Here is a 20,179-nt window from a genome sequence, read left to right as displayed (position 1 = left end):
TGGACAGTTACAAGCAGGGGAATAGCATGATCTGATTTATGTTTTAAAAAAGAGCTGTTTCGGCTCTTATAATAAGGAGAATAGATTGGAAGTAAACAAAAGCAGAAGCACAGGGACTAGTTAGGTTGTTGAAGTACTTCCAAGAGATCAAGGGGTCTTGAATAGGGTGATTGCAGTTAGAGATGAAAAGGAGTGGACAGGATTGAGATATATTTTGGAGATGGTCTCTAGCAACGATGTCCGATAGAAATGTAATGTAAGCTACGTATGTAATTTTGCATTTTCTTGTAATCCATTAAAAAAAGTAAAAATGAAACAGGTGAAATTAATTTTAATAATATGTTATTTAGGGACACCTGGGTGGCTCAGTGCGTTAAGTGTCTGCCTTCGGCTCAGGTCATGATCCCAGGGTCCTGGGGTCCCACATCGGGCTCCCTGCTCAGTTGGGAGCCTGCTTCTCCCTCCTCTCTGCCTGCCGCTCCCCCTGCTTGTGCTCGCTCTCTGACAAATAAATAAAATCTTACAAAAAAATGGTATTTAGCCCAGTATATCCAAAATATCATTTCAACATGTATTTCATGTAAAAATGTTAGTAAGGTATTTCATGTTCTTTTTCTATTACATCATTTAAATCTGGGGTGTATTTTTCATTTATAGCACATTTCAATTTAGACTAGCCACATTTCAAGTGCTCAATAACCATATATAGGATAGTGGCTACTATATAGGATAGTGCAGGTTAATAGAGTTTACTTAATGAAGTGACTCTGGGGTGTGCTAATTTCCTACTCACAGCCTGTATTGAACTACTTAGAACTAATTCACGTATGCACTTTCCACTTTTACACTCATGCCTTTGGCTTTATGGTTCTTACTACCTAGAATAGCCTTCCATGCCTTGACTATTTTGTAAACTCTTATTCTACATAGGTAAGCATTATAGTAGTTAAGTATATCAACTTTTGGAGTCAGATATATGGGCCCATGAAGCCCTTCTCCAGCTCTTGATAACTTTATGTCCTTGTGTCATAACGTCTCTAGTCCTTAGTTTTCTTTCATTTATTTATTTATTTTTAAATTTTATTATTTTATTTTTATTTTTATTTATTATTTTATTATTTTATTATTTTTTAATTTTTTAATTTTATTTTTATTTTATTATGTTATGTTAGTCAACATACATTACATCATTAGTTTTTTTTTTTTTGAGGTAGTGTTCCATGATTCATTGTTCTCTTTTTTTTTTAAAGGAACCAGTCTTCTTTTTTTTTTTTTTAAAGATTTTATTTATTTATTTGACAGAGACACAGCGAGAGCAGGAACACAAGCAGGGGGAGTGGGAGAGGGAGAAGCAGGTGTCCTGCAGAGCAATTCCTCAACAAATAGTTTATTACTGTCGTTGTCAACTATTACAAATACACATATATTTTAGTATAGTACATGGATATATTATTATTATTTTTTTAAGATTTTATTTATTTGCGAGAGAGAGAATGAGAGACAGAGAGCATGAGAGGGAGGAGGGTCAGAGGGAGAAGCAGACTCCCCGCTGAGCAGGGAGCCTGATGTGGGACTCGATCCCGGGACTCCAGGATCATGACCTGAGCCGAAGGCAGTCGCTTAACCAACTGAGCCACCCAGGCGCCCTACATGGATATATTATTGTGCAGTGGCGTCAGATGGATTTTGCTTCTAATCATGGTTTAACCTCTTAATTCCTGTGTAGCCTGTGTAAGTTATTTAATCTCTCTGAGCCTGTTTCTTTACTTAAGATGTTAACAATACCCACTTCATAAGCTTGTTGTGAAAATTAAATGTGTGCTTGGCAACTAGTTCAAGAAATGATATTCAGTAAATGTTACATTTTTTGGGGGCACCTGGGTGGCTCAGTCGGTTGGGCATCTGCTTTTGGCTCAGGTCATGATCCCAGAGTCCTGGGATCGAGCCCCGCATTGGGCTCCCTGCTTAGTAGGGAGCCTGCTTCTCCCTCTCCTGCTCTCCTTGCTTGTGCTTTCTCAGTCTCTGTCAAGTAAATGAATAAATAATCTTAAAAAAAAAAGTTACATTTTTTCCCCTGGGAAGTTAACTTTTATAAGCTTCATTATCCTCATTTGTAAAAAGAAATAATGCATAAATGGCAGAATATAAGGATTATAAATAAAATATGTGTACCTGGCACAGTAGCTAATACAGTGTAGACACTCAGTAAATGCTAGCAAGTATTGCCTCTCTTTATCCTTCAAGACTAAGCTCAAATGCCACTTTCTTGTGTGAGGCCTTTCCTAAACTTACCAAGAATTGATTTCTCTTTTCTCATAGTACTTTATATTTACCTTTGTGATAGTCTTCAAAATATATAAACATACTTCCTCTCTGGGCTGAGAGCCCTTAGAGGCCAAACATTTTTTAATTCATCTCATTTCATTTCAAGCATTCAGCATAGTGCCTGGCACTTACTTGGTAATTGCTTACCTGAGTTTATTGATACACTCCTGAAAACTGTACAGATCAGTATTTGGGGAAGAAATATAGCATAGTGATTAAGATCAGGGACTTTATAGTGTTAGATTCTTGGGATCAAATTTAAACTGCCATTTGTAAGTTGCAGGTCATTGGGTAACTTGTTCAATCCGTCCTGGCCTCTGTTTCCTCACCTGCAAAATGAGAAAACGCCAACCTGCTAGAATTTAAACAAGGCATGTATGAGGTATCATCTTTAAAGCACTTAGCCTAATTCCTGGCACATAAAAAATGGTCTTTATAGAATATATGCAAATTTGCATGTATGTAAATTTGCAAAGTAAAGTGAAAAATACTTTACAACCTGGGTGGCATACTGTTGTGTAATTCAGAAATTTGTAAGGACAGTTCAGTCCTCATACCAAAACAATGACTTACTCAATTCTTTGCTGGTTTTTTGTTTTTTTTGTTTTTTTGCATTTTCTCTTAATTTTTGGATGGGCATTATTTATAAAGCTAAAGCATATTTTTAGAGCTAATGAAGAAATTATGAATTAAAGTTAAAAAATATTTCAACGTTCTATGGTGAAATTTGTTAAACCAGAAAAATAAAAATGTCTTTCATTAAGTTTATTTTCTAGCAGGACTCTCTGCTTTTCTGTACCTCTCAGGAGAAGTAATAGGTTATTGTTAACAATTGACACTTTAAAGATTTTATTTATTTTTTAGAGAGAGAGGGTGTGTGCGTGCACACACACGAGCTGGGTGGGGGAAGCAGCAGAGGGGGAGGGAGAGAGAGGGGGAAGGAATCTCAAGCAGACTCCTCACTGAGCATGGAACCCGATGCGGGGCTGGATCCCACAACCATGAGATCATGACCTGAGCTAAAACCAAGAGTTGGACACTTAACTGACTGAGCCACCCAGGTGCCCCAACAATTGACACTTTACAACAGAGCACATGCAGGGAAAATATTACATGAGGGATATGAATAAAATATTTTATAGGAAGATTTCTGATATTTTCCCTTCATGTTCTTAAGGATTTTAGACATCAAGAGAATATATTCTCTATTATATAGGGAAATTTTAGGTCATGTCTGTATTTATTTAAGAAGAAAACCCTAATTGCCCTTAGAATTTCTATTTCCATAGTATGGAAGACTTTTATCCGAATAAAAATCATGGCCCTGACTCTGGAATTGGAAGTGATAATGGAGAGAAACGATTATCTACAACGGAAGTGAGTCTTTTCTATTGCTGATCTATTTTATTTTAAAATTTTGTTAGAGTTTTGAAATAGGTAGACACTTGAACACACTTGATTTATTTTGCTTAAAAATATTATCATTATTACATTTTATGACTTCAAATGAAAAAAGGACATGCACATTTTTAGAAGCAGAGCAGTAAACCTTAACATATTAATTTTTGGTTTGAGAACTGGAAATGTAAAGCAGATACTCTACACATCCTATGTGAAATTAAAGCAACTTAATCCTATTCTATCTTTAAAATGCCTCATTTGTACTTTGTGCTTATTCCTTTCAGCCATCAGATGATGACACAATCAGCCTTCACTCTCAAGTCTCAGAATCAAATAGAGAGCAGACATCAAGAAATGACAGTCACTCAATAGGAAGTAAACCTGATTCTCAGAAAGGTAATTCATATGGCACCTGCTATTTTTATTTCATGTATATTGCCCTTATTAAAAATGCATTTTGAAAAATTATAGTATCTTTGGCCAATTCTTTTATTGAGAAAATCGACTATTATTCTAAATAATACAGTATGAAAGCCTACTGTTTACTATTTATATTTTCTAACAAATATTAATCTTTAATTAGACCAAGAGGTGTATGATTTTATTGACCCTAACACAGAAGATGTAGCAGTTCCTGAACAAGGAGATGCACATATTGGATCATATGTCTCTTTCCTTAAGGTAAAGAAAACTTTGAACAAATACTAATAACATATTTTCTTTGATCTTACAAAAATACACCACATAGATTTAAAATTATAACTTTCTTTTATATAAGGGGAAAGAAAAAGGTCCTGAGAAATCTCAGAAAAATGAAGAATTGGGAGATGAAAAAAGGTAAGCACACAGGAATTCTCAAATTGAAATGTTACTTATACATGAAATATTTGTTAGGTATTCCTACTTGAAAGTACTTTGAAAGAATATAATTTTTGGTTCATTTACCTGTGGTGTTCAGATAGTTAATTTGTAAGTACTTCATTTTTCTGCATTCCTCAAATTAAACTGAAAATTATAGTAAGCAATTAAGCTGAGTGTAGTATATATATTTCCCCTGCCTCCCAGAAGTATAATTCTCCTATTATTATTACCGGGGAGGACTGTATTTTCACATACATTGCTTCATTTGAGCTCTTTAGCAACTCTTTAAAATAGATGATTTTTTGCATCATTTGGCTAATAAGGAAACATTCCTGGAGTTTCAAGTGTCTGGAACTCAGGTCTTCCAACTCTTGGTCTAATACACTTTCCATTTCATCAGACTGGTTATAGTAATTTTAAGGGTATTTACCTCTGTATTTTATTAAAATCCTTCCACTTTGGATCTTTTCTGCTCATTTATCTTATGAAATGATGGAATATGACTTGCCATATTCAGTCACTCCTTAAAATTGCTTTGTAGCTGCAGGAAGGAAGGAGGGAACATTTGTTGAATACCTACCATGTACCAGGATCTGTGCTATGTGTTTTCCCATGTTTCTTATTTATTCATTTATTTATTTTTTTTTTTACAGTTTTAAATTTTTTTTTTTTTTAAGCACTCTCTATACCCAACATGAGGCTGGAACTCATGACCCCGGGATCAAGAGTAGCATGCTTTTCCAACTGAGCCAGCCAGGTGCCCCAAAGATTATTTTTTTTTAAGTTTTATTTAAGTAATTTCTACACCTAACATGGGGCTCGAACTCATGACTCCACAATCAAGAGTCATATGCTCTTCCAACTGAGCCAGCCAGGTGCCCCTCATGTTTCTTATTTAATCTTTAATAAATGCTACAGGGTTGATACTGTCCCTGTTTTTACAGATGAGCAAGGGGAAGCTTGGAGACTAAATTTTCTTGCCTAGAACCACTTAGTGTCCACTAGAACCTAGGGTGTGAACCTAGCTCTTTCTGATCCCTAAGCTTTTCTCTTTTCTTTACATTGTGCTTCCTCCACATGACCTCACTGGTAACTTTTTAATCAGTCATGAATTAGTCATCTCTGGTACCGCATAAGGTGGTACATTGCTTTGTCTTCTACTCTTTATATTTCATTTTTCTCTTACTTTCTCACCTTATCTCATGAAGACAGTTGGATTGAGTGTCACAGTGGCATACAAGATATGGTCAAGATACAAAGTCTTAGGATTTGATACTGTGTTTTAAATGAAATACCTTTGGGATAAAATTACTAGAGTTTGGAGAACAACTTATTTAAAAATTCCTTTGTTCTCTTTGATTAAAAATTATGTATTTTAATGAGCATTTTCCTGCAAATTTGCCAATCTTACTTGGACCTATTTCGCATTTCTTCTACTCAAACATTTTACATGGAGATTTTTAACATCATGATGAATAAACTGATAAAAGTTTAGTGGTTTAGTAAAATTTTTATAACATTTGATATTTATAAATACAGGCATATTAGAACTTTGCAGTTCTTATTACATTCAAGACTGGGGAGTATGCATTGTTAAATTACACATTTCAGCAATTACAAAATGGTAATACAGTTTACTTTGTTAGCCGTTAATTATATTAATATCACCAGTATCGTACATTTCCTATTGAATAGAAGATATATTTTTATATTCCTTAAATATTCCTTATTTCTTATTTTAATGTTTTAAATACAAGGACATTAGGATTATTAGCTTTTTACATGATATTAGAAATGAAAAAATGGTTTCTATTTCTGGAAGCTGTCAGTAAAATATCATCTGCCTTACATTTTGGATAACCATGTTTGTGTCATCTTTCAGACTTGGGAAGGAACAGTTACTTGCAGAGGAAGAGGATGATGATTTGAAGGAAGTAACTGATTTGAGGAAAATAGCCGCTCAGTTACTGCAGCAAGAGCAGAAGAACAGGTATTTTTTTCAGTAATGAGATTTAAATAGGCAGACTTTATAATCATTAAATGATTATTCAAAGATTATCAAATGAAGTTTCCAGTAAACAGTAGGACCATCTTAAGATCTATGTCAAGGGACTAACTACTAAAAGACAATAGGAAATAATTAGGAGAGAAGTGTAAAGATATGTACACAATTGACAAATACTTTATATTCACATGGTCATTTTATTTAATTATTGTGTAGGTGTCTCTTTTTTATTCCTATGTGCTATATAATAATAACTGATTTATTTGTTGATATTTATTTTAGCTCACAATAGCATTAGATACATTATAAGCATTTCTCCCCAAGTACATGTCATGTGTATGTAGTGCACTTTTTATCAGATTCCAGATTACTTGGGATATGTGTAAACTCCTTAGAATTGAATGGAATTTTATAATGGTTGATTAAATCAACATGATGATTGGTCACAGGTTCACTTTGGTTTGTTCCTTGGTCAATGACGATTTCTCCCTCTGGCTAAGCTTTCCCCAGATACATGCCATTGGCAATAAGGAAGACGTATGAATGAATATAAAATCAGTGCAAGTCCATTTTTAATACAGGAGAAGTTCTCTGTGCTGCTGAGGGTCAGCTATTATGCCATCTTTATGTACTGAGAGTACTACATTTATTGTTTTGAAATAATAAAGAAGATTTGAGTTTTTTTGTTTGGAGAAAATTAAAAGAATAATTTTGGTGCATTTAACATGGGTAACTAATAAGTACTTCTCTTAACCAAAAAATAAATGTTTGTGGGTCACATGACCATGTTTTGGAACGTTTAAAATTTAAGTACATTGGCATTTGCTTTTAGATATGCTTTGAAAAATAATTACTATTGAAACTTATCAAATTGCAAGTGTCTGGTTTTAAGGGCCACTATTTTTTAAAATAATTACTAAATACCCTTTTTTGTGCAGCTATAAATTCTGCACTTAGAAAATTAAAAACCATACTAGAAAATATCATTCCTCTTTATCCCTTCTTTATCTAATGTATCCTCATTCCCAGTTCACGTTTTTCTTCTACCATAACTTTCTGTCACCCTTTTCTGTGAAATTTATTTTCTAATCTTTTCCTATGATTCATTTCTAATGGACCTTTTTTTATATTGGCTACTTGTGAGGTTATGTATGTTTTTCTCCCTCCAGTATAATCAAAGTATATTGGTCGCCCCCATGGTTTAAGAGGCTTGATGAAGCAAGCCACCACCTGCTCTGTCTAGCTTAAAAAATAGTTGAGTTTCTGTCTCTTCTACCCAACAGGTGAAATAATTGTATTTATCATTATGAGCAGAGAATACTGATTTTAAAAGAACCCACAGCAATATTTATTTCTCTGATTAGGTTAAGAATAGTATTTGAGTGTATAATTTTAGATTTTAACAATGTCATAGATATCATTTCTATATTTTTCAGTTTTCTACTATTTTTCATCTATTCCTATAACTTGAATTATTCTTTTTAGCTTAGAAACAACATCAAATGATGTTTCATAGGTTTTATTTTTGTGATAGTTTTGTAATCTGTACAAAATAGCGCCTAGCACTGTGCCTTGTACATGGTAGGTACTCAGTTAATACTGTATTAGTTAACTGCTTGCTTGAAGATGAGATTAACAAATTTAAAGCTAATAGGAACCATTAATTTAGTTATGTTCATTCTAAATAACTTGCTATTTTTTTAGATGTGTGCAAAAGTAATTTCTCTCTGATGTTTCTCTTCATCAGCTTTTCAGATGTTAGCACATATGAATATAGATCCTTTAAGATAAATATTAATATGCAGTGACATTAATGTAATAATTATGTCCCATTTTGGAAGGCCTTAAAATATTTATGATATCTGGTCATAATGTAAGGAGTACATTTTACTTTTAAAATCTGTAATGTATAGACAATTTAAATTAGATCCTTGGCCAGTTCTGTTCTGTTAATGACTGAACTTAAACTGATCTCAGAATTTTTGTATGCTGAATCTAGCATTTTCTTCACTAAATAATCTCTTCCCTTCTTCTAAAATATGTTGCTGTTGCCCACATCTCTTAGACATAGATAATTAAAATTTTTGTTTGCTATTACAGTACTTGATTTGAGTGAGTCCAAAAAAATCAGAAGTAATCTTCTATAAAGATATATCCATCCCTTAGAGGATTTGATGTTAATTGTACCTTCTCTGGTTATAGATTTTCTCTTTCACACTGTATTGTGTTTTAGGTTCCAACTTTATTAATGACGAATCTGAAATGCTATTTAAAATTGCAAGTCAGGGATGCCTGTGTAGCTCAGTCGGTTAAGCGCCCGACTCGATTTCAGCTCAGGTCATGATCTCAGGGTCGTGAGATTGAGCCCTGAGTTAGGCTCCATGCTCAGCATGGAGTCTGCTTGAAATTCTTTCTCTCTCTCCCTTTGTCCCTACCCCTGCTTATGTGCGTTTTTTCTAAGTAATAAATCGATAAAATCTTAAAACAAAATAAAATAAGATAAAATTGTAAGTCAATCAGGAGTTATAACATTTCATTTTAGGTTTTAACACAGTCATTTTAATGTTTTTGCTTGTTTGTCTTGATTTAAAATGATTTATGTGGAGTAAGATTACCCTCACATATCAGAAAGTACCACCTAGAACTCCTACTCTGACTGTATGCTACTTAACTGTTTTTAGGTAGCAAATAGTTGAAGGTAAATACAGTGTTAGTTTTAGCTGAAAGAAGCCATGCATGTACTCCCGAATTAAAGGCAATTAAAAAACTGCTTAGATTGAGTTTGGTGATGATTTTCTTAAAGCAGCTTTGCCAATTGTTTAGTTCATACTATTCTTAAAGGTGTCTTTTATTCTTTAAATAAGTTTATACTGGTACTTGGTGGTGAAACTACCCTAGGAAAATAACAAGAGGGTATTGCACAGAATTAATAGTGAAAAAGGGTGGGGAAGGAGATGAAATAAATTATCAAGTAGATAACTCACAAGTGTTCAAAGTCTGAAGGCCAGTTTTTAGAAGACTGCTCCCTCTTTGTCTGAGATGCATAGATTAAGCTACTTTGTTTTGATAGTTTATTGTTGAGCTTTTAGAAGCTAATCTTTACCCCCCTTGTTAAAGTACTGGATTATTTCTACTTGTATTTGAGTGTATTGAAGTCCCTCTGAATTGATGAAGCTCCTTATATTAAAATAGCTATTCTGTAAGTTTTTAATCTTCACTAATTTGGGAAATTAAAAAAAACTATCATCTTAAAAAATTATCTTAATGTTCTAAATTATTTAGCTAATTCTTCAAATTTCCACCAACCCTCTTAAATCTAATTATTAGAGAAATAACTACTGTTCTTTTTTTTTTTAAGATTTTATTTATTTTGGGGGGGAAGGGCAGAGGGAGAGGGAGGAAGAGAGAGTCTCAAGCAGACTCTGCGCTGAGCGTGGAGCCTGATGTGGGTCTTGATGTCGTGACCCTGAGATCATGACATGAGCTGAAATCAAGAGTTGGACACTTAACTGCCTGAGCCACCCAGGCGCCCCTGTTCATTTTCTTATACAGATATTCTTATTATGTGGCTGAATAAGTTGATGTTTAGGTGGCTTCTTAAAATTTGTGTGGTTATCATCATAAAGAAAGGATTACGATATATGTGGGCTTTTGCAATGAGTAGCTTCAGTTGACTGGTTCCCATTGCATGTTCACTTCTGCTAACTTGCATAGTATTTTCTGTTATCTTTCTTTTTAATAATTATTTTATTTGCTGTTAAGTGTGTCCTGAGAGTTTTCACGTACTGCGGAAAGATGTGCTTCTTAACTATGTAATATGGCTAAATAAAAAAAAGTAATTTTGAAAAGTTATATTGAAGTATAATTAAGGATCATGGAAAGGAAAATCACATTTTGAGAAGTTTATTATTTTGGTTCAGAATTACAGGAATTATATACATAACCTATTTCATGTGATTTTTTTTTTCTGATCATATATATGAATATTCCAGTTTGAGGGGCATCATGTTAACCTCTAGCTTGTTGTAACTAATTAGGTAGTTCTCCCAACCCTTGAAATCTATCCATTCTTTCTTTTTTGCTTGCTTTACTAATGACTTCCCTGTCCTCTCCCAAAACATCTTACTTCTCCCATCTTTTGGTTTGGTTGATGTACGGGAAATGTGAATACAGATGGAGGCCTTTGTGTTATAGAGCATCATTCAGTGAAAAATTCTTCCAGAGGACCAGAGCAGCAGGACATGCATCAAGGTATCTAGAGTTTGTGGAAACATTAAGTATTAAGGGGCCAGGTTGGTGCAGCTGAATTTTATAGTCATTTACTTAAAATACAGTACTAGTAACTGGGTTAGGGAAATGTGTTAATAATCTAGAATAGATATTTAGATAAAATAGATGTTTATTTTGACTTTGAGTATCACAGAGTAAAACATTAAATACCCATGTATAAACAAGCGTTTACGTAGGGGAATTCTCAAGTATATAAAGTACATTTTATAGGTAAGTGGATCTCAACTTTGTTTTTCTTTCTGCTCCAGTCTGATTTATAGACATCAGTAATTACAATGCTAGTAAGTGTGGTTTGCGGACAATTCAGAATTTACTGTAGTGAGGGCATTGTAGCTTGATCCCTCACCTCCCGCTGTCAGCAATTCTGACATTCACCCCTCAGGACAGTTCTCACTGTTACATCTCCTTTTTAAAAATCACTCTTTAAAGGTGTATTTCTTCCTAATAGTCTTAGATATTTTTTTACCTTAGTTCTTTTGCATTTCGGGATTAAATGCAATTTTAGTATATGTCCATACTAAGAAGAATAAAGGTGGTTTTTGGTGCAAAGCTATACTGCTTTGCCTGTGATACTTGTCCTTTGCTCCTCACTGTGATTTCCTCCTAGGGAGGCTTTAATCCATCCAAGCTAGTGAGGAAACCGAGGTAATGGAAATTGGTTTCTTTAGGTTAACCATCTTTCTGTAATTACCAACTTATCTTTAGCTTATGATATCTTTTAGTAGTAAATATGTGGTTTTAATTTTAAATTATTTTCTCCTCTATGTTTTGATAGTTGACATCCAAAGGTTTTTGAATAAAAGACATATTCCTTATAAGACTAAACTTTAAATTGAAAAGTAAGTTACATTTAAATCTATAGTAAATAAATATTAAGAACTCTTAAATAGGTTAGTGACTTATGTGAAAGAAAGTTATTAATTCATTACTTTTGACTTTGGGATTAATACTTAGAATTCTATAAAATTATGGACAAGTAGTTCTCTCATGATGGTTTGTCGTTCTTTCTCTTTTTTGTTCTCTTCAAATACCATTTCATTTGGGTACTAAAAGTTTAATAAATTTGTGAGCTTTTTTTTAAATAATTGAACTTTAACATGGCTTTACATTTAGAATTAAGATTTGTTATTTGGCTTTTGGCAAAATGGTCATCTGTTGCATCAACATAACTCGTGTCATTTGCTGTGCTGGGAAAATGAAATCAGTCATGATGGCACCTAAACAATCTGCATCTGTTTTTCTGTCTCAGCCAAAAGTTAGATACACACAGGGCAATAGCATGGTTAGAAGATATCCCGGTTTCGAGAAAAGGTTTATAAAAGAAGATGCGTGGAAGAGTTGGTGAGCTTCATTTCTTCATAATAGTCATGGGCATTAGATCTAAATAATATGTAAACATTGTTTTCTAGCAGAGATCTTCATGGACCAGATGCAGTTTATTATGGAGATTTTTTATATCATGTGTAAACACTTTTCTCTTTAATGTGTTTTGGAATTAACGTATTGATTTACTTCTAGGATTCTTAATCATTCAACTTCTGTCCCAAGAAACAAGCCAAAACAAACTATGGAATGCGAAAAGAGGTATAAAAATATCTTAGTCCTTATATTTAGTGTTTTATAATGAAACTTGATTCTCTAACAGTGATTTTCCCATATGTGGGCTTTAATTGAATAAATGATATAGATTTAATGTAACTAGATAATTTAATGAAGAAGTGTGTTCTAGCACCAATTAAATTTACTTTCGATATAAACAAATTCAAAAATGCTGATCTGATCTCTTTTTGTGCTCATACCTGCATTTTGTTGTAATGATAGAAGCATTTATTAACTCAGCAAACCATTTATTGTATGACCATTACTGCTGGGAATAATGTGTTTCTTCATCATGGTGTTTGTTCTGTTATCATTCACTTTTTATTTCATTTCAATTGAGTTTTACTAAATTCTTCTATATGAATACAGGGTCTAAGTTAATATGTATGAATTCCAGAGAACTAGAAAACCTTGAAAGTTTCTATTTATCTTTTTGGCAGTTTGAAAATTTGCATCAGGTTCAATTCCTGGGCCATTCCTGTAGGAGTGTAAAGGTCCAAGTCTTCGGGTAGGGTGGGTATAGCAGCATACACAGAGAGAATTAACATTTCTTGAATGCTTTTTATACGCAAACTGTTCTGAGTGGGTTAGATGTCTTATCTCATTTAATCCTCATAATAACTCTATGAAGTTGTTACTGTTGTTACCCCATTTTGTAAGGGAGAAAACTGAGGCTCAGAAATTACCATAATTTGCTCAAGGTCATACAGTTAGTAAGTGGTACAGTGAAGATTCAAGCTCAGGTTGTGTGGTTCCAGAACCCCAAGTCTTAACATATGGTAACAAGAACATTTTGCTTCCTTGAGATTCACACATCCCACTGATATCTTTTCCTGGATACCTCACAGTCTAAACTAAACTTATTTTTTCCCAAATTTATTTCTTCTCCTATATCGTTTGCCTGAGTGAGTGTGCCACTACTCAGTCACCTAAATCAGCAACTTTGAAATCATCAGAAACTTCTCTCTTATGCACCCCTCCCAATCTAGTCAATCACAGAAAATTATAGCTTGTTTTATTTTTGTTTTTATTATTTTTTATTATTATTTTTAAAGATTTTATTTATTCATTCGAGACAGGGATACAGAGAGAGAGAGAGCATGAGCAGGGGGAGAGGCGGAGGGAGAAGCTGGCTCCCCGCTGAGCCAGGAGCCAGACGTGGGGCTCGATCCCAGGACCCTGGGATCATGACCCGAGCCGAAGGCAGATGCTCAACCATCTGAGCCACCCAGTGCCCCATATTTTTTAAAGAGTTTATTTATTTATTTGAGAGACGGAGAACACGCACAAAGGGAGAATGAGAGGGAGAAGCAGACTTCCCGCTGAGCAGAGAGCCCGATGTGGGGCTCCATCCCAGGAGCCTGAGATCATGACCTGAGCCGAAGGCAGACGCTTAACTGACTGAGCCACCCGGGTGCCCTGAAAATTATAGCTTCCCAGCATTACTTGCATCTATCCCAACTTCTCCATTCCTAGCACAGCCATGTATGTTGGTTTAGGCCCCATCCTTTTCCTCCTGGATTACTGCAACAGTCCCCAGACATATCTCCATGCTTCACTTTTGCCTACCTTTAAGTTTGTCTTCTGCACTGATGTAAGAGTGATGGTTCTAAAACCATCTAACTGTGTGACTGCCATTTATTATCTTCTACTGGTTCCTTATCACTTTTAGGATAAAGCTGAAAATGCTTAACCCGTAAGATTGAAGTGAGTTTCTGCCTTCCTTAAACCTTAGCATGCACTCTTCCACTGGCACCTTTTGCTGTTAGGAACAGTACTTTGTTTTTTTATTCTGTCATGGTTTCACATCTCTGTGTTCTAGATCCTGGTTTCTCTACTGGGATTGCCTTTTCTTCTTTTTTTCACTTAGGCTTTCAGAATTCAGTTCAAGTGTAAAGATGACTTTTTATACTCAAGTCTAGAAACATTCCTCTACTCAAATTTCATTAATTGGATTTAACCCACTCCCACCCTTTTTAAATACTGATTCTGTTATCTTATATATTTGCTCTCCTTAAAGTTTGTGTTATTCCTTTCCCCCTCACTTCCTTTCATTCCCATCTTAAGCTTCCTCTCCAGGCTCCTAATATTCTCTTGAGAAAGACCCAGTTGCCCAAACCTCAAAAGTGTGATATCTAATCCTGGCCTCTCCTTCATAGAACTATTATTATTATTATTTTTTAAGATTTTATTTATTTATTTGACAGAGAGAGAGAGACAGTGAGAGAGGGAATACAAGCCGGGGGAGTGGGAGAGGGGGAAGCAGGCTTCCCGATGATCAGGGAGCCTGATGCAGGGCTCAATCCCAGTAGCCTGGGATCATGACCTGAGCCAAAGGTAGACACTTAATGACTGAGCCACCCAGGCACCCCATAACTATTGCTTCTACTTTTCTCATTTTCAAAACAATCGCTCAATTTTTTCTTTAAAAACAAAATTAAAAAAAATATTTTCCTGATTATAAGATTAATGTAGCTTTATTGTTGAAAAATTGTAAAATTTAGCAAATGCAAATAAATAAATAAATATCACCTATTATCCCACTCTCCAGAGATGACAAGTCATAGTATTTTGGTATTTTTCCCTTTAGACCCTTTTTCTATCTGTGTGCATGAATATTTGCACGTGCATGTGTTACATATATATACACCACAGAGTTGTATAACCTGTTGCCTACTCAGCACCTCCACGTGGTTGTATAATAGGCATATGAAACTTAACTTTCCAAAACCACACTCTTAATCCCTCCTTGTATGTCTTGAATTTTTTTTTTTTTTAAAGATTTTATTTATTTATTTGACAGAGAGTGAGATAGCGAGAGCAGGAACACAAGCAGGGGGAGTGGGAGAGGGAGAAGCAAGCAGGCTTCCCGTGGAGCAGAGAGCCCGATGGGGGGCTCGATCCCAGGATGCTGGGATCATGACCTGAGCTGAAGGCAGACGCTTAACGACTGAGCCACCCAGGCGCCCCTCTTGAATTTGTTTTTCCTGTATTTTTTCCCATTTCAGAAAATATCAACTCATCCTTATAGTTGCTCAGCTCATTAACCTTAGAGTCAACCTTGAATTAACATGTCACTTTCTTTCACATGCCTTATCTAATCCAATAGCAAATCTTGTTGATTCTACCTTCAAAATATACCCAGAATCTGATCACCTCTTACAACCTTCACACCTACCACCCTAGCCCTTGCCATGTTTTTTAAAAATATTCTTTATTTTTATTCTTTATTTTTATTCTTTTTACTTTTTTTTCCTTCCAAGTTTTTATTTAAATTCAAGTTACTTAACATGTAGTGTAATATTGGTTTCAGGAGTAGAATTTATTGATTCATTACTTAACACCTAGTGCTCATCACAAGTGCCCTCCTTAATACCCATTACCCTACTAGCCCATCCCCCCACCCACCACCCCTCCACCAATCCTCAGTTTGGTGTCTATTAACTGTTTCTTATGGTTTGCCTCCCTCTCTGTTTTCCTCTTATTTTATTTTTCCTTCCCTTCCCCTATGTTCATCTGTTTTGTTTCTTAAATTCCAAATACAAGTGAAATCATATGATAGGTCTTTCTCTGACTTTTTTCAGCTCTAGCCATCTCAACTTCAGTTACATAAGCCTCCTAACGGGTTTCCTGCCCTTGCTTTCCTTTAGTCTGTTTTTCAAAAAAGCATCAGATTGTTGAAATGTAAGTCAGATCATATCACTCTTCATAATTCTCTAATGACTTCCCATCTCATTCGGAATAAAAACGAGAGTCCTTTAAGGACTTACAAACCTCTACATTATTTGGCTCCCTCCTGTCTTCCTCTCTTGCCTGGTCTTCCTGGTTAGTTAGTTCCTCTCTAGCTATACTATATACTAGGTCTCCTTGTTGCATCTCAATACACCAGGCATTTCCTGCTCCCTCAAGGCTTTGCCTCTGCCTGAAATGATTCCCCCCTAGATAACCATATGGCTTATTCCCTTGGAGTCAGGTTTCTGCTCAAATTTCACTTCATCAGCAAGGGGTTCCCTGGACAACTTAAATAAAAGAGCATGCCTCCCCCACTTCTTTGTCCTTTTTCCCATACCTTGTTTTATTTTTCTCCAAAGAACTGAATACCCTCGGGGCGCCTGGGTGGCTCAGTCGTTAAGCGTCTGCCTTCAGCTCAGGTCATGATCCCAGGGCCCTGGGATCGAGCCCCGCATCGGGCTCCCTGCTCGGCGGGAAGCCTGCTTCTCCCTCTCCCACTCCCCCTGCTTGTGTTCCCTCTCTCGCTGTGCCTCTCTCTGTCAAATAAATAAATAAAATCTTTAAAAAACAAAAACAAAAAACTGAATACCCTCTGACATTCTAAATTTATACTTTTTTGCCATCTGGCATTCTGAATATATACTTCTTTTATTTGTTTACTGTTTGTCTTCACCACCACACCACCCCCTAGGCACACTACAATGTCAGTTTTATCAGTTATTAAGAGAAGACTATTGAAATCTCCAAGACTAATGGGGGATTTGTCTTTGAAGTTCTGTCATTTTTCCTTCATATATTCATATACTCTGTGTTAGATACATAAATGTTTAGGACTGTAGTGTCCTCTTGGTGAATTTATAGCTTTGTCATTTTGAAATGACATTTTTTATATTTCTGGTAATATTCTTTGAAGTCTACTTTTCTGATATTGTATAGTCATCTCAGCTTTCTTTTGATTAGTGTTAACATGATAGATACATGTTTCTCCATCCTTTTATTTTTAAGCAATTTGTGTTTTTGTGGAGAGAGTGGGTTTCTTGTATTTAGCATATGGTTAGCATCTTCCTTTTTTTATTTAATCTGACCATCTTTTAATGGCAATGTTAATATTGTTTATATTTAATGGAATTATTGATATTACTGTATTTAAATCTACCATCTTCTTTTTTTTTTTTTTTTAAAGATTTTATTTATTTATTTGAGAGCGAGAGTGAGAGAGAGAAAGAGCACAAGAGGGGGGAGCGGGAGAGGGAGAAGCAGACTCCCCGCCGAGCAGGGAGCCCGACATGGGACTCGATCCTGGGACTTCAGGATCATGACCTGAGCCGAAGGCAGTCGCTTAACCAACTGAGCCACCCAGGCGCCCTAAATCTACCATCTTCTAATGTGTTTTTGTTTTATCCTTTATAGACATCTTTCCTCTTTTTAATTTTATTTTAAAGTTCCTATTTATCTCCTTCATGGGCTTATTAGCTATAATTTTTTGTTATTGTACATTAGAGATTATTTTAGGGTTTAAAGTATAGTGTTTAACTGGGACACCTGAGTGGCTCAGTCAGTTAAGCGTCTGCCTTTGGCTCAGGTCATGATCCCAGGGTCCTGGGATCAAGTCCTGCATCGGGCTCCTTGCTCAGTGGGGAGCCTGCTTCTCTCTCTGCCCGCCGCTCCCCCTGTTTGTGTGCTCGCTCTCTTTCTCTGACAAATAATAAATAAATAAAATTAAAAAAATAAAGTATAGTGTTTAACTTATCGCGGTCTACCTTCAAGTGCTATTATGCCATTTCATATATTGCATAACTTTACAACAGTATACTTCTCTTTCTTCCCTTTTGGCCTCTGTGGTGTTGTTGCTGTACATTTTACTTATATATATGTTATAAACCCCATAAAACATTGTTATTATTTTTGCTTTAAAGAGTCAATTATTTCTTTTCTTTTTTTTTTTTTAGATTTTATTTATTTATTTGACAGAGAGAGACACAGCGAGAGAGGGAACACAAGCAGGGGGAGTAGAAGAGGGAGAAGCAGGTTTCCTGCAGAGCAGGGAGCCTGATGCGGGGCTTGATCCCAGGATCCTGGGATCATGACCTGAGCCGAAGGCAGACGCTTAACGACTGAGCCACCCAGGCACCCCTCAATTATTTCTTTAAAGAGATTTAAATAATCAGAATAATGTCTTTTATCCTTCCTCCCTTAGTTACCATCTCTTTCTAGTAGCTCTGTATTCCTTTGTGTAGCTCTGTATTTTCATGTATAATTTTCTTTTTACCTGAAGGAGAAACTTTAACACTACTTTTATTACTGGTCTGCTGGTGTTGAATCCTTTCAGCTTCTGTATGAGAAAGTCTTTGTTTCACCTTCATTTTTGAAAGCTATCTTTGCTGATACAAAATTCTAGGTTGACATTTTTGTTTTCTTTCAGTACTTTATTTTTTTTTTGAATGTGGGAGAAACTGTTCCTTGAAATCAACATTGGAATTTATTATGTACCTATTGTACATTTTTTAAAAAGATTTTGTTTTTTCATTTGAGACACAGAGATACAGAGAGAGAGCGCATGAGCCAGGGGGAGAGGGAGAGAGAGAAGCAGGCTCCCTGCTGAGCCAGGAGCCCGACGTGGGGCTCTCTCCCAGGACCTGGAGATTATGACCTGAGCCGAAGGCAGATGCTTAACCATCTGAGCCCTCCGGGCACCTGTCTTTCAGTACTTTAAAGAATTTTCTCCACTGTCCTCTGGATTGTGTTGTTTCTTATGAAAATTCTGTTGTGAGTGTTTGTTTCATAGAACCTAATGTTTCGTTTTTCTCTGGCTGCTGTTTACGTTTTCTTTTTATCATTTGTTTTTAAGTAATTTGATTATGATGTATCTTAGTGTAGTTTTCTTCATTTTTCTTTTGCTTGGAGTTCTTTGAGCTTCTCAAATTTGTGGGTTTATTGTTTTCAGGAAATTTGAAAATTTGGGGCCCTTATTTCTTCTTTGGGGCCCAGATATAATTTCTGTCCCCTGACCTATTCTTCTGGAACCCCAATTATATTTATATTAGGCTACTTGAAGTTTCCCACCAATCACTGAGTTTCTGTTCAGTCCTCTTCAATATTTTTCTTTCTGTGTTTGATTTTTCTTTTTAATTTTTTAAAGATTTTATTTATTTGAGAGAGAGAGCACAAGCAGGGGGAGCAGGAGAGAGAGAAGCAGGACCCCAGGATCATGACCTGAGCTGAAGGCAGACACTTAACTGACTGAGCCACCCAGGCGCCCCCTGTGTTTGATTTTTGATAGTTCTTTTACTAAGTCTTTACTTTCACTAATCATTTCTTTTTTTTTTTTTTTTTTTTAAGATTTTATTTTTAAGTAACCTCCATCCCAACATGGGGCTCAAATTTAAAACCCCGAGATCAAGAGTCTCATGCTGTACCAGCTGAGTCAGCCAGGCTCCCCTCTATTAAATGTCCAATCTACATTTAATCCCATCCAGTTTTTTTTTTTAATTTCAGGTGTTGTACTTTTCATCTCTTGAACTTTGATTTTTATTTATTTTATGTCTTTTGTGTCTGTACTTAACATGTTTAGTCTTTTCCTCTAGCTTCTGAACATTACCTGATTCAGTTTTTGATTGAATGCTGGACATTGTGAGCTTTACCTTCTTGGGTGCTGGATTTTACAGTATTATAAATATTCTTGAACTTTGTTCTAGGACGTGGTTAAATTACTTGGCGACAATTTGATATTTGTGGGATTTGGTTTTATGACTTACTATGTGGAATCAGTGTGGCATTTAGTCTAGGACCAGATTTGGCCCCCTACTGGAGCAAGACTTTTCTTAGTACTATAGCTGATGCCCCGTGAACTATATGCTTTTCCAGTCTGGCTGGTGGGAACTGGTATTATTTACTCAGTCCTCTCAGAGTTGGAGAATTATTCTATCTAATCTTTCTGGTTGTTCATTCTTTTGCCTAGTGTAGTTT

At 35.5% G+C, this 20,179-nt stretch overlaps 1 protein-coding gene across 2 annotated transcripts in view; it reads left to right on the top strand.

Annotated features, from left to right (window-relative positions):
* Window positions 1–20,179, top strand: part of LRCH2 (leucine rich repeats and calponin homology domain containing 2) — a 99,782-nt gene that overhangs the window by 45,833 nt on the left and 33,770 nt on the right. For both annotated transcript variants that reach the window (XM_045881732.2, XM_045881736.2), the window contains exons 7-12: window positions 3,615–3,702; window positions 4,011–4,122; window positions 4,310–4,407; window positions 4,505–4,563; window positions 6,470–6,577; window positions 12,401–12,466. In XM_045881732.2, the coding sequence (XP_045737688.1) occupies window positions 3,615–3,702; window positions 4,011–4,122; window positions 4,310–4,407; window positions 4,505–4,563; window positions 6,470–6,577; window positions 12,401–12,466 (531 nt within the window). The remainder of the gene's footprint in view (window positions 1–3,614; window positions 3,703–4,010; window positions 4,123–4,309; window positions 4,408–4,504; window positions 4,564–6,469; window positions 6,578–12,400; window positions 12,467–20,179) is intronic.

Source organism: Mirounga angustirostris, unplaced genomic scaffold, assembly GCF_029215605.1.
Source record: "Mirounga angustirostris isolate CCGP_5_RB_7025 unplaced genomic scaffold, mMirAng1.0.hap1 SCAF_11, whole genome shotgun sequence".
NCBI lineage: Eukaryota > Metazoa > Chordata > Mammalia > Carnivora > Phocidae > Mirounga > Mirounga angustirostris.
This window is presented reverse-complemented; position numbering and strand designations above follow the sequence as displayed.